This window comes from Pygocentrus nattereri, chromosome 20, assembly GCF_015220715.1.
Source record: "Pygocentrus nattereri isolate fPygNat1 chromosome 20, fPygNat1.pri, whole genome shotgun sequence".
Taxonomy (NCBI): Eukaryota; Metazoa; Chordata; class Actinopteri; order Characiformes; family Serrasalmidae; genus Pygocentrus; species Pygocentrus nattereri.
This window is the reverse complement of record NC_051230.1, coordinates 23,465,912-23,480,381: the sequence shown is the minus strand read 5'-3', so window position 1 is coordinate 23,480,381 and position 14,470 is coordinate 23,465,912. Positions and strand designations below refer to the sequence as shown.

At 40.4% G+C, this 14,470-nt stretch overlaps 1 protein-coding gene across 1 annotated transcript; it reads left to right on the top strand.

Annotated features, from left to right (window-relative positions):
- Nucleotides 1–330: 330 nt before the first annotated feature.
- On the top strand, nucleotides 331–10,971 carry tmem119a (transmembrane protein 119a). The gene is made up of 2 exons (XM_017684696.2): nucleotides 331–401; nucleotides 8,895–10,971. The coding sequence occupies exon 2, from the start codon at nucleotides 8,910–8,912 to the stop codon at nucleotides 9,603–9,605; it is 696 nt and encodes a 231-aa protein (XP_017540185.1). The 5' UTR covers nucleotides 331–401; nucleotides 8,895–8,909; the 3' UTR covers nucleotides 9,606–10,971.
- Nucleotides 10,972–14,470: the final 3,499 nt, after the last annotated feature.

Below are 14,470 nucleotides of genomic sequence, written 5' to 3'. Positions count from 1 at the left end.
ACCTTTCTAGATATCTTGAAGTGCTTGATAAGCATGCAAAGTTTTTTGGGAAACAGCGATTTGATCAAAGCTCAGATCACCTGTGGGCATGTACCTGATAAATGAACCCTCCCTGCCCTTCTATCTCTCTGAATAGAGGAGGAGAAAGAGTTTGAGAGAAGATGGAGAAGGGAAAGGGGCGGGAGATGTTCACCACTCCAAATTTTTTTGAGGTGGAAAACTTACTTGAAGACATAAACCACTGTGATTCTCAAGGCACTGCAGAGGCGGCTGGTCATCCTGTGATTTTCCTCCCTCTAGTTCATTCTTGCTTTTTTTCCTTTGCTCCCCTGTGCACTGAGGAGTTTCGGGACCTGCAGGAATCACAGAGAAGAACAAGAGAAGAATAAAGTCGACATACAGTAAGTATTCTTAACTGTTTGATTGGGTGCACAAATGCTCATGACAAAATTTTAAAATATGCTTAGAAAAGACATGAGTCCTGAAATAATGACACCAGGAGGAAAACAACGGGATCAATAAGAATGAAATAAAGCGCTACTGAACAGTGTAGTGTACCATCAGATCTGTTGTATGGTACAGAGCAAGTGTAGTCGAGCTGTGCTGGAATTTTTCATTTATTTTTGGTACTTTGTGCATATTACATTGAGTATTGCTAAAATGTTAGCTAAATCTCAGTTATTCCATGCAGTGTTGTTTCACTGTAGGTCTGCTTTTGTTTCTTCTGAGTGAACTCATTTCTTCTCTCATGGGGTGAAGGAAAGTTTTTGAAGAATATGTATTTAGTATGGAAAAAAAATCAAACACCAGAGTAATTGGGGCAGTCGTGGGCTGGATCTGGCCCTGTGACCGGAAGGTTGCCGGTTCAATCCCCAGGGCCTACAGTCCATGACTGAGGTGTTCTTGAGCAAGACACCTAAACCCCCAACTGCTCCCTGGGCGCCGTGGATAGGGCTGCCCACCGCTCCGGGCAAGTGTGCTCACTGCACCTAGTGTGTTTGTTCACTAGTGTGTATGTGGTGTTTCACTTCATGGATGGGTTAAATGCCGAGATGGAATTTCCCCGGTTGTGGGATCAAAAAAGTATCACTTAATAACTTAATAACTTAATAATTACATAAGTGCTGAAAGGAATGGTTTGAAATATCATTCACTGAATGTTCCACTTACCCCAGATGAAGCTGATCACACAAGACATGTTTGGTGTCTCAGTTTTGCTTCTTTTGCTTTGGAGTTACTGGGCTCAGACACTGGTGGTCAATAGGTTTGAGGGCAGATATTTCAGACAACGGGTTTGTGCAGAATTTGGACGTTTCACATGCATGCACACCAGACAGACATGCGGATGCTACAAACTATGTTTGTGATTTTGTTGTTTCTTTTTATTACAAACTGCCAAACTTGGATTTTGGAGCACAGTTCATAAATAGAAATGCCAGAATTATTTTACAGATATCCACCTATTTAGACTATATGTTGCCATTTTTGTCCTTTGAGGTTGACGTTAAGAGGATTTTTTTGGCCTGGACTGCTTTTTGAATGATACAGAGCAGCCGATCAGAACAGAGATTAATTATGTGAACGTATGGTACACAAAACTTAAAACTCAAACTTCATAAATGAACATCTGGGGTAAATATAACATATAAGAGAATGTAAGATATGGGCCCTTTAATTAATAAAGAGTCAATACATCTGTTTTTGTTGTCTTTTTACATCAAACTTAATGCTAATTCTGGGCACAAGCTGGTTTTGTTCTTGATTGACAAGAGAAACTTACAAAAGGTACAAATACTTTCCACTTCTATTAAATTTACCCATTAGCACAAGTGTTGCTCAGTAAAAACAAATACCTCGCTGTTTTCAAGCACAGGGTAAAGAGACTCCTTCAAAAGCTTTTAAATGAACACAAATCTTTCACTTATTAAAATGCTTTATGTTTTTATTGTGTATTTTTGTATGTAGGTATCAGAACTGACTGACAGTATCTTAGCTAAAGGCTCTCTTTAGACTTCAGCCTGAACTGCTGTAGCTGTATGAGCTTAAAATACTTGAAAAGAACATCTTCTAAATGCTATAAATGTAAAAAGTTTGGTGTCTGACTTAAATAGTTGAACTTGCTCTGTAGTCGTATTCATTTTTGTCAGTGGTGAACCGTGACTACTTTGCTACTTTACCTTCAGTTTGCATCATAAATGCCAGAACATGAGGCCAAAACCCACCTCTACAATAATGCTAACTTTTTCTAGCATCCCTATGGAATTAATAGTGATTTGTAATTAATCATTAATAATGCCACTTTCTGAAGGCTGGCATTAGCTTCTTATTCAACTTTTCTGTTCCACTTTAAACTGCAGCAGTTACATTCTGAATTTAGCCTAATTAGGCTAACAGATGAGCCTTCCTAACTTACAGGTAGTGACGTTCGTTGGACTTCCAACTAAAGTGACACTTTTTCTCGTGAAATTGGTCCCATTTACTGAAAACGAAAACCTGATTAGTTGAGTCCTCTGTTACTTTGTAATTATGTTGATAAGATAGGACTTCTCTTCTGCTCTTAAAACCCTAACCAATAGGAAAGCTTGCTTAGTCTACCTGGATACCATGGAGAAAAAACTATTGGCCAGTTTTTCGCATTTCAGGAATTTAATTCTTTCCAAAACTTTATACAACTCCAATTCCAATGAAGTTGGGATGTTGTGTAAAACATAAATAAAAACAGAATATGATGATTTGTAAATCCTTTTCAACCTATATTCAATTAAACATGATACAAATTACGAATTTAATGCCTGTAACACGTTTCAAAGAAGTTGGGACAGGGGCAACAAAAGGCTGGGAAAGTTGAGGAATGCTCAAAAAACACCTGTTTGGAACATTCCACAGGTGAACAGGTTAAATGGAAACAGGTGAGTGTAATTGGGTATAAAGGGAGCATCACTTTGTGAACAACATTGTTGAGAACAATGTTTCTCAACGTGCAAATGCAGGGAATTTAGGGATTTCATCATATACAGTGCACAATATCATCAAAAAATTCAGAGAATCTGGAGAAATCTCTGCAAATAAGTGGCAAGGCAGAACACCAACATTGAATGCCCGTGACCTTCGATCCCTCAGGCGGCACTGCATTAAAAACCGACATCATTCTGTAATGGATATTAACCACATGGGCTCAGGAACACGTCAGAAAACCACTTTCAGTGAACACAGTTCATCGCTCCATCTACAAGTGCAAGTTAAAACTCTGCCATGCAAAGCGAAAGCCATATATCAACAACACCCAGAAACACCGCCGGCTTCTCTGGCCCGAGCTCATCTGAGATGGACTGACGCAAAGTGGAAAAGTGTCCTGTGGTCTGATGAGTCCCCATTTCAAATTGTTTCTGGAAATCATGGACATTGTGTCCTCTGGGCCAAAGAGGAAAAGGACTGTCTTGATTATTATCAGCGCAAAGTTCAAAAGCCAGCACCTCTGATGGTGTGGCGGTGGTGTTAGTGCCCATGGCATGGGTCACTGACACATCTGTGAAGGCACCATTAATGCTGAAAGGTACATACAGGTTTTGGAGTAACATATGCTGCCATCCAAGCAGCGTCTTTTTCAGAGACGTCCTGCTTATTTCAGCAAGACAATGCCAAGACACATTCTGCATGTGTTACAACAGCGTGGCTTCGTAGTAAAAGATTGCGGGTACTAGACTGGCCTGCCTGCAGTCCAGACCTGTCTCCCTTTGAAAATGTGTGGCGCATTATGAAGCGCAAAATACGACAACGGAGACCCCGGACTGTTGAACAACTGAAGTTGTACATCAAGCAAGAATGGGAAAGAATTCCACCTACAAAGCTTCAACAATTAGTGTCCTCAGTTCCCAAACGCTTATTGAGTGTTGTTAAAAGGAAAGGTGATGTAACACAGTGGTAAACATGCCCCTGTCCCTACTTCTTTGGAACGTGTTGCAGGCATCAAATTCAAAATGAGTGAATATTTGCAAAAAACAATAAAGTTTATCCGTTTGAACATTAAATATCTTGCCTTTGTAGTGTATTCAATTGAATATAGGTTGAAAAGGATTTGCAAATAATCATATTCTGTTTTTATTTATGTTTGACACAACATCCCAACTTCATTGGAATTGGGGTTGTAATTGAGCATGAGCTGTAATGTAATACTTGCAGAGTTTAAATACAAGCATCATTCCTTTAAATAAAAATGGAAAAACAAAAATACAGACATGCATTTTTTAGTTCCCAGAAATCTTTAGGCCTTGTGTGAAGGCCCTGAAGATTTCCCTCTGATTTTTATAGATAACAGGTTCAAACAGTGTCTGAAACCACATAATCGAGTCTATTTGAGATTACTTAACAACTTGACACGATTTGAGGCAAGTATGTGATGATAAGCATGCAGTTAGCCTGGTGTTAACTGTTAAATAGAAGCTTCCATTACTTGACAGCTACATTAGTTACATTTGCTGCAATGCAAAACTAAAGAGGCAAAGTTCAAACACCAAATATGTGTAGAGGGATCCACTACATTTGTGTAATATTTTTGTTTCTTGGCCGCCACTTTAACCAAATAAGTTAGAAGCTAATGGTTAAGACCTGCCACGTCAGATTGGATTCACACAAAGCCTCTAATGAAGAGCATTTCAGCGTACACTCTTCTCTTCAGTCTGCACATTCTACAGATTGAATGACAGAGTTGAACTTTTCAGGATGTAATTTAGCCCGCTTATTTCGACATTTTTGGGCTGTGCCATCTTCTACATGCAGGAGCCACCCAAACATTAGATCCGTTTGAGGAGCTCGTAGCAAACCTTTCATTAGTCGTGCTTTACATGCAGCACATCTTTCAGCTATTTTGCAGACTAGGGCCCACCTAAATATCAAATGCTGCTCTTCAACTATAGAGCTAATCAGGCTGGTTATATATTGTAGATGCCTTTCGTTTATTAGAAATAGCATCAAGGCAAACTGCCTTAAGTCTCGATTTCATTGTGATTTAATGTAAAAGCTTTTGAAATGGTTTTCATTGGGCTTTTTCTTTACTCAAATACCTCTTGGGATGTTAAATGGTACTTTTGGGTGGCGGTCCACTCTCAGCCTCACAGTGAAACTAACAGCATGAAAACTCCAGCAACACTGCTGTGTCTGATCCATACCAGGAGTAACAGCACCACACACACTACCATGTTACTGCTGTGCTAAGAATGATCCACCATCCACATAACATCTGGACAACGCACCTGTAGTCAGAAACTAACCAGTGATGAAGGTGGTAGATGGGAGTTGATAAACTGTGCTGCAAACAGATGGGCTACAGTCTCTGTTCACCTATGAAGTGGACATAACGGGTGGTGGCTAGTGTGTGGAACTACAGGGTAGGTGTTTCTGATAAAGTGCCAGTGAGTGGAAGTACAAGATGAGTGTTATTAATAAAGTGGCCAGCTGTGGAAGGACAAGGTAGGTGTTAAAGTGGCCAAATAATGGAAGTACAGGGTAAGTGTTGCTAATACACTGACCAATTAATGAAAATACAATGTAGGTGTTTCTAGTAAAATGGCCAATTAATGGAAGTACAAGGTAAGTATTTGCAGTAAAGTGGCCAAATAATAGAAGTAGAAGGTAGATGTTCCTAATTAACTTACTAATTAATGGGCGTATAAGGTAGGTGTTTGCATTAAAGTGGCCAATTAATGGGAGTACAAAATAAAGGTTTCCAGTAATGGAGATGGTGAATCAGAACAGAATGACATAAGTTAAGTGTATGTGCAAACTGTCTGCACTGAGCTGTTTAGATTGTACTGAAATTCGCACTTCGCAAGTTTTTGAGTCCAGTGCAGAAATAGCCCCTCAGCCTGGTTAGCTGCAGAAATAGCATGTAAGTACAGGGTAAATCCAAGACTCTCCCATGCCCCCCCTCCTCCTGCTTCTCTCTCTCTCTCTCTCTCTCTCTCTTTTTCTTTCTCTGCACAGATGGTTCACTCCTCTCTCTTTGCTGTGGTAAACTGGTGGTAGCGAAATTACAAACTATTCCTCGCCTCCTTCTGTCCCCACCCCAATTAAGTAATGACCTGCAGAAACCAGAATAGATTTAACACAGACAGCAACAGCAAAATCGCACTGAACATTTACTGTAACGTGGTTGAGGACAGACATTTCACATTTTTATTTGCTTATGTTATTCCCTTAATATCAACCTTCACCTGAATAATTGCTGGTATTTCGTAACAGATATAGTAAGGCACTCTGAGTGGTTTCTTTCAACACCCAAATGTGCAGCTAGCAAAATCTTAAACAAGAGAGTTTACAAACCATAAAAGACGACTTTATCATCAAGCAAAATTGCTTGCTGTTGAAGCTTATGTCATCAGGTCAGTGCAATATGCCAGACTATGCCTGCAGTATGCAAATTAGTCCACTAACCAATCATAATGTTTTGAATTGTGCGCTCAGCTTCTTGACCAGTTGCAGTTCCAGATGAGTTTTTCTGTGGATGAATTAAGGTGTTCATATAATCCAACAATGATAAATTGTCATTAACCATGTTGCATTATTGATTCACCAGGACCATTCTGTCAATTGCAATATGCAGAACTTCTGTATTCTTTCTGTTGCAATACATAAGCAGTATACTCACAATAGTATTTTGTCCATTGCAAAATGCTGCAGTACATTCTGCCAATCGCAATACATAGCAGTGCAAATGCAAAACTAGTATTCTATCCTATACAATATGTAGTGGTGTATTCACAAAAGTAGTATTCTGTCTGTTTCAATATGATGCAGTTATTCATAAATCTATTGTCTTTTGCAGTATGTTGCAGTGTGATGTCTATTCCAGTATTTTATTTATATTGTTTGGGTCACATTTGAATGGTGTGTTGCTTTGCACAGGGTCTGGCAGTTTAGTGGATCCTTTATTCCTCTCAGAGATTCTCAGAAACAGATAAATAGATCTCAGATGATAGACTTCCTTCCTCTGTATGTTTCTGAGAAGCATGCAGCACTTAAAAAAAGTTAAGATACTAATCAGGCGTAGAAGTTATATGAGAAAATCACAGCAAATGTTGCAAACAGAAATGGTGTAAAAATGTTGATGTTTGCAGCTTGTTGCAACATGTTATTAACAGAATCTTTTTAAATGTGTGATCTCTCATTTAGATTTGTTCATACGTTCCTAAAATTAATATTCAGCTTTTTTAATAGGCAGATGGAAGCATAACAGAGCACTATTTCAGCGCACTATTGTTTATACACCCCTTTCTCACCGTGGCAAAGCTTTCTACATGCAGATGATAAGAATTTGCGGAGAGCTTCTCTAAGAAAAAGCCAACTGTGCGGCCAGTGAGTTTCAAATCACAGCATAGTATCTGCTGAACATTAAAAAAAGACGAGCCAGTCCAAAATGCTCTTTTCTATTGATTCTATTTATTCTTAATTCTATATGTCTCTAGTTACTACCAGTCTGAAAATTTGGAATTACTGTTCAAACGTTTGCGATCAATTTTCAAAAAATATTGTGTCAATTTAATTGGAGAAAATATATAAAAAGACTGTAACTTCACAGCTTTAAAATAATTAGTATTAAAATCTGTACAAAATGACAATATGTTTTAGATGAATCCAAGATAATGAACAAAGCTGTACATGATACTACTGACTCAGTATGCTGTAGCATCAAGAACCTAGGGGTAATTGTCGCATGTCCAGTTGGCCTAACTGCCTTTGGACTGTGGTAGGAAAACAAGAGTACCCAGCGGAAACCCGCACAGACACAGGGAGAACATGTAAACTCCATATATTTATACACACACACACACACACCACACATCTTCTAAGCCACTTCTCCCTCAGGGTCACAGTCCATTCGCAGGGCAGACAGACAGACATATACATTCACTCACACACTCACAAATAGGGGCAATTTAGCATGTCCAATTGGCCTGACTGCATGTCTTTGGACTGTGAGAGGAAACTGGAGTACCCGGAAGAAACCCACACAGACACAGGGACAACATGCAAACTCCATATATTTATATAGTGTTATGCAATATATTCATATATATATATATATATATATATATATATATATATATATATATATATATATATATATAAAACCAGTCATGGGCTGGAGAACCAGCCTTGCAGCCGGGATGTTGTTGCTTCGCTCCCTAGAGCTGACGGGACATGAATGAAGTGCCAGTGAGCAAGGCATTTAACCCCCAACTGTTCCCTGGGTGCTGTGGATAGGGCTGCCCACTGCTCTGGGCAAGTTTGCCTGCTGCTAGTGTGTGTGCATTCACTAATGTGTATGTACCGATGAGTTAAATGTGGAGGTGAATTCTGTGGGATAAATAAACAATAATATACTATTATTATTACATAATATACATAATATAGCCTTTTATGGCACATTTAAGTGTGTTCTTTGTAGAGGATGTGTTAATGTATTTTCAATTGAAAAATTAACAGAACATGAAATATATACAATCTAAATATAGTATTAAATATAAATATACATATGCGAGATTTGTGACCTTAACAACCAACAAGGTAATATATTATCAAATAAAATAATAATTGTCTACTCATAAAAAATTTAACGTCTATTTGCGTTTAAGAAAATTTCAGATCTATAACTTTTTTTAAGGAGCTATGCAAAGTAAATATGTGAACAAATTGTTTTTGTTAAATTACTGTTACATTCAAGAAATATTCATGCAGTATAAAATGTAGCTGTTGCTTGTTTCCAAACAAAAAGCTTGGAAAAAAGTTTTAAAAATGAGTTATGCTGTATTTTAGGACAGTGATAATAATTGTTTTTTAATCAACGTACTGTGTTTGAGGATATCTAACTGACTGTGATTTTATCTAACTCCTATTAGGTGTAGAACATCGCCATGTCATCGCCTGTGTTTCCACGTCTTGCCTGCGTCATCCTCCTGGCTGTCTGGGGCTGGAGCTGTTCCAGCACAGCCTTCCCCTTCAACATGTCCATGGAAGGCAGCGGGAATGAGCCAGAGCTGATATTCCCCATATCCCACAGCACGCAAGTCCCACCTGCATCGCCACCATCCCCTTCTCCTCCACCCAGCATCACCACCACCTTCATCCGGATCAAGGACTTCCTGTTCAACCGTGTGGTGGACTTCCTGCGGGACAACCTGCTCCTCATCATTGTGGTGACGTCTCTGCTGGTTGTCATTGTCTTCATCGTGTGCTGTGCCTCAGCCATGAGCCACAAGCGCAAGCTTGAGGCCTACTACCCACCAAAGAAGTATGTACCTCGGAAGTATGTTACAAACCAAGGGGCAGAAAGGCCTCAGCAAGAGCAAGCCCAGCCAGACAACAAGCCCCAGGGCACCACAAGCTACTTGCGCACCCCGTCCAAGGCACTGGTGGGTGAGAAGGAGGGTAAGGACCCCAGGCCTAAGCCACAAGAAGCGGCAAAACCAGTCGAGGAAGTGGAGGAGGTGGAGGTGCCGAAGGAAGAGGAGAAGAAGAAGAAGAAGAAGGAGGAGCCCAAGCCCAGCACTTCAGCAGCCGGGAATGGTCAAGTAATGGTGTGCACCTGTCACCTGAAGAAAGGCCACTGATTGGCCTGGATGGCTGGGGAACGGCTTTTGAGATCTTGTGCATTTACCGGGACTGACACATTTGATTCCGTCTAACCTATAAGTTTAGCTGTTCAGACATTTCTGTCTGGGAAACTCTTTGTTGGGTAAATAGTCACAGTTTTGAGGCCCTCTGCCTTCGGAACGTGTACCAAACAATTTGTTGAAGGTGTTTAAGTGAAATCAAAGAAAACACTCTGCACAAACTCATTACAAGTTTAGTTGAATCATGTGTGTCTTTCCCCAGATTAAGCAAAAGTCTTGTTCCACTGTTTCTACTGCTGTGGACAACCTAAGGCTGTATTCATCAGCTAGAGATACCTGGAGATATTGATATGTCTCACCTTACTGTGCATTTTTGGGTTGCATTTAGCTTGTATCTGTCAAACCTCTCAGACCAAGACACCAGATCCTGGATCAGTCTTTACTATGAACCTAGTTCAGTGCTCTCGTTCTGAGATGCTTGACAAATATTGCGTGATTGAACTGTGTAGCATTAAACAGAGAAAGTGGCAAAGATGGTTGTTTTCAATATACAGAGCCAGGCAAGTCTTGTTCTTCATAAGTCTTGTTCATATGAGGTGATTCTTTACAGCAGGGTTGCCCAAGCCTACTTTTTGAGATCTACCCTCCTGCAAAGTTTCTTTCCAACTATAACTCCACTCATGAATAGTACTATGTGTCCTATGCATCTATGTTCAACCTCCAATTAAAACAGCCAAAGTTGTGCATTTGGTATTTTACTTTTTTTTTTGTTGTTGTCCAATATTTTAAACTAAATTTGCTAAAAAAATGGCAATTAAGTTGCATGCCATTAAAATTTGTTCCCTGTAGAGGGTGTATCAGCCTATTTTCTCTTAGAAAATCAACAAAATTTTGCATATGCCACAGTGTTGTAAGTGTTTGTGTGATTTTTTTGTTAAATAGGTTTTCTGTGGTTTATGATGTGACAACTGAATAACTTGCACTTAATAGATGCTTTGACTGGAAATAACATAAACAAATTATTGGGCTCTAATTTTGAATAGTACTCTACTGCTAATGTCCATTAGATCTAACCTGTTAGATTAGGTGTGGATCTAAACTCCACAGGAGCAGATCTGTAGGAGCAGAGTCAGGCATTCTAGGAGGTGGCTTTAACATAAGCTTGCAAAACTGAAGCCAACTGTGTGTGTTCATAGTGTAAACTAGACTTGTGATTATTTTACAGCATGAGACCTTCTGATATATACTTTTGTCTTTCAGTTTCAGTGACTTGAAAAAGATATTCTTCTTCTGGCTTTTACAATGACTTTTCTTTGAGTATTTAGTCTGAAACTGTGTTGTTGTGGAGGCTTTTGACAACTGTTTAAGTTATATCCATTAATTCAGTTAAAACAGTTCAGTTAACAGTTCATTCTATCTATCTTTATGTTACTATTTGTTATATTAAATCATTTTGTAAGACATGAACTGTTCCCTCTCTTTTTTTTTTCATTCATCACCATAACTACACAAATTTCTGACTAGGGAGAATGTGCGTTATTCTCTAATCCCTCGTCAATGGTCTGTTTCTGACCTCAGAACAGCTCTTGGCTGGATATTTGTGGGAAACTTTTTACTCTTAACCTTGCAGTGGTATGTAAAGTGATTAGTGTAGGGAAATCAGACAGGTTCTTCTAATAAAATGAGTGAGTGATATTTGAATAAAACAAAATAATAGAGTGATAAGGTAGCCTACTTTTGACGTCAGTGAGACATGGCCTGTAATCCTGGTGAATATACTGGCACTGTTCACGATGTTCTCTCCAAAGGCCTTAGAGCAAAGCAGCAGAAAAGCCACTTGCTGTCTGCAATACAGAATTCAATTAATATTTCAGAAGGCCAGTACAAGAGCCCCTGCTCTGTGTTCTGCAAATAGGCCAGGCTCATATTCGATTCGGGCACTTAGATTTGGCCTTGACTGAACTACTCAGTTCACACAAACACACACACACACACACACACACACACACACACACACACACACACACACACACACACACACACACACACACACACACACACACACACACACACACACATTTTCTAAGCCACTTCTCCCTCAGGGTGTACTCAGTTCAGTTAAACAGAATTGATGTTACAAATTGCATTGTTGTCACAGAAATCAGCATTAACAATTCCACAAAATATCATAAATCAATGATTAAAATATAAACAAAGTCATTCAGAGTGGTTAACCATAGATAAACATACAGATACTGATTCTTTATAATGGTGGTGTTAGGAACCAGAGATCATGATGTCAACAATGCAAATATAGCAGCTATAGCCATTTAACTAGTGAACCTGCAAATGTTTTTTTATATGTAATGTTGAAAAAGTAGAAATAGTAGTAATTCTGGAAATATTAGGTTTCTATGGGTACTAGTTTTCTGTAACAATGTTGTATTAGGCCATCATTTTATAGTAAGAATTTTGTAAAATAGTGTCTTAAGCATCAGGCATCTGGCTCCTATTATTTTGTTTAATCTTTATCTCTGAATAATCAGTGGAATTCCTTTAACATGTAGAGATATAGAAATATATGCAGTGCAATGATCTACTACGCTTTTAATTCTGGTCATTGTTAGTGTTGCCCAACTTATTGGAAAACAATGAATCCTTTAATTTTTTGGAATTTTTAGTACCCTGTTGAACAAACCAGCACAGAGCTCATCTATGCTGGTTTGGCTGGTCCCCCAGCACGGTCATTCTGGCATCCAAAACATAACGTGCTGGTTTGCTGGTGACCAGCCATGCTAGTCTGTGCTGTTTTTTTAGCCAGGTACCTCATTCATCTGACTCTCAATCCAAGATCAGATGATCTTGACCAGAAAATGTGAAAAGCTTGATCACTGTGTCTTTTTAACCTCAAACTCTATTTAGTCACCTCTTTGGCAATGCTACATTGATATGCAAAGAATCAGTTAATAAAAGAATCATCTTCCATATGATGCTACTCACAACTGACAAAACTGCAAATGAGATTTATAAATTCAAACATGGGCTACACTCCAGTGGCACAAGGCCAGATTTTGGCAACTTTCAGCTGCCCATTAAGGAAACCTTGAAACCTTGAGAAAACGTCTGTGCTCCTGGTGAAAGCTGCAACCGGAGCCCTGAAAACAGGCTGGGCTGTAGCTCAAGTTGCCCTGCTTTTGTGCTTGGGGTGCTGAATTATTACAAGAATCTGTTGTCCTTTCAATCCTGCTGCTGCAGCACAGAATGGAACACACATACCGCAAATGCTGTCCACCACAAACCTCAATCTTGATTTTGTTCATATGTCTTACTCGGCCTTCTGACTTAAAAGTTTGCCCAAAGCACTGGGAGAAAAGCTGGGCTTCATTAATCAAAGTATGACAGTGGCATTTGATGTGGATGCTGGTGCAACTACATCTGTAATCCCACAGGAGCCTAGACCGTCTTATTGGCATTTGGCACTTGAGACGGTGGGCAAAGCAACTGGATAACTCAATTAATTCACATGGTGAAGAAGACACAAAACAGGTAAGGCAACACTCCAGCATTAAAATTTGATGGGCTGCTGCCTGGAATTCTCCAGGTGGCCGCAGAGCCCCGCAGTTTCTGGAAAGAACCTTGTCGAGCTGGGAGGGTGATGATTGAGAGGTAAAAGGTGCCTGGAGCTGAGCGCGTCTTGCCCTATTTGAGAGGCAGGAAAACAGAACAGCAGGAGGATGGTGAGTGAATATGTTACCTACATGACCTGTAGCATATGTTGTATTCAAGATATGTACCTGGACAAGAGATGCAACAGATGACACTGGTTATAACTGATGAATCTGAGTAACTGATTTATTTGAAGTTGATATGTACTATTGTTTGTCGTTTCTTATTCCTCTCTTCCTCTCCACCATCAGTGAGCCATGCGTCCTTGCCTCCTCTTGCTGTTGCTTTACTCTCTCGGTCCTTGCCATCCGATCCTCTCTCCCTGTCCTGCAGGCTGCTGCTGCCCACGGCCAGGTGTGCTGGTGCTGTGCGAGTCCTTAGGTCTCCACGCCCTTCCTCGCTCTGTCCCCCTCACCACTTCAGCCCTATCTGTGGCACGGAACCGCCTCTGCAATGTGGACAACGTCCTGTGGCGCTACTATAGCTTGCAGGAGCTGAGCCTCAGCCATAACTGGTTGGACCGCTTTCCCCGTGGGCTTCCGCCAAGCCTGGAGAGCTTGCAGCTTGGAGAGAACCGCATCACGTACATCACAGCGGGAGCCCTGAGGCACCTGGGCAATCTCTCTCGACTGGACCTGGAAGACAATCGCATACGGGCCATCCAGCCTGGGGCACTCTTGGGTCTTGCCCGGTTGAAGATGCTGTCCCTGAAAGGGAACAGACTGACCAGCCTACCCCTGCACCTGCCGTCATCACTGACACACCTGGATGTGTCAGCCAATTGCATCTCGGCCCTTGACCTGTCCTCACTGGCCACACTGGTGAACCTTCAAGTGCTCAAGATCAACAGCAACTGTTTACGCTCTGTGCCTGAGCATGCCTTTGATGGACTGCCACGCCTGCGCTCTGTGGAGTTGGCCAATAATCTGTGGGTCTGTGAATGTGACATCATGTATCTGTACAGGTGGTTGCTCATGGACAGGTTAAGGATGGCAACAGATCTTGTGTGTACTGCACCCTTGCATCTGGCGCACAAGCTGCTCTTGACTCTATCCATCATGACCATTTGTCCTAAGGTCCTGAAGCCTAATGAGAGATTAGCACCTCTCAACATAACGGCAGCTTCCAAGGTTATGCTGGAAAACCCCCAAAGTCAGACCACAAAGAATCCATCTTCAGAAGATCCTTTAGATACT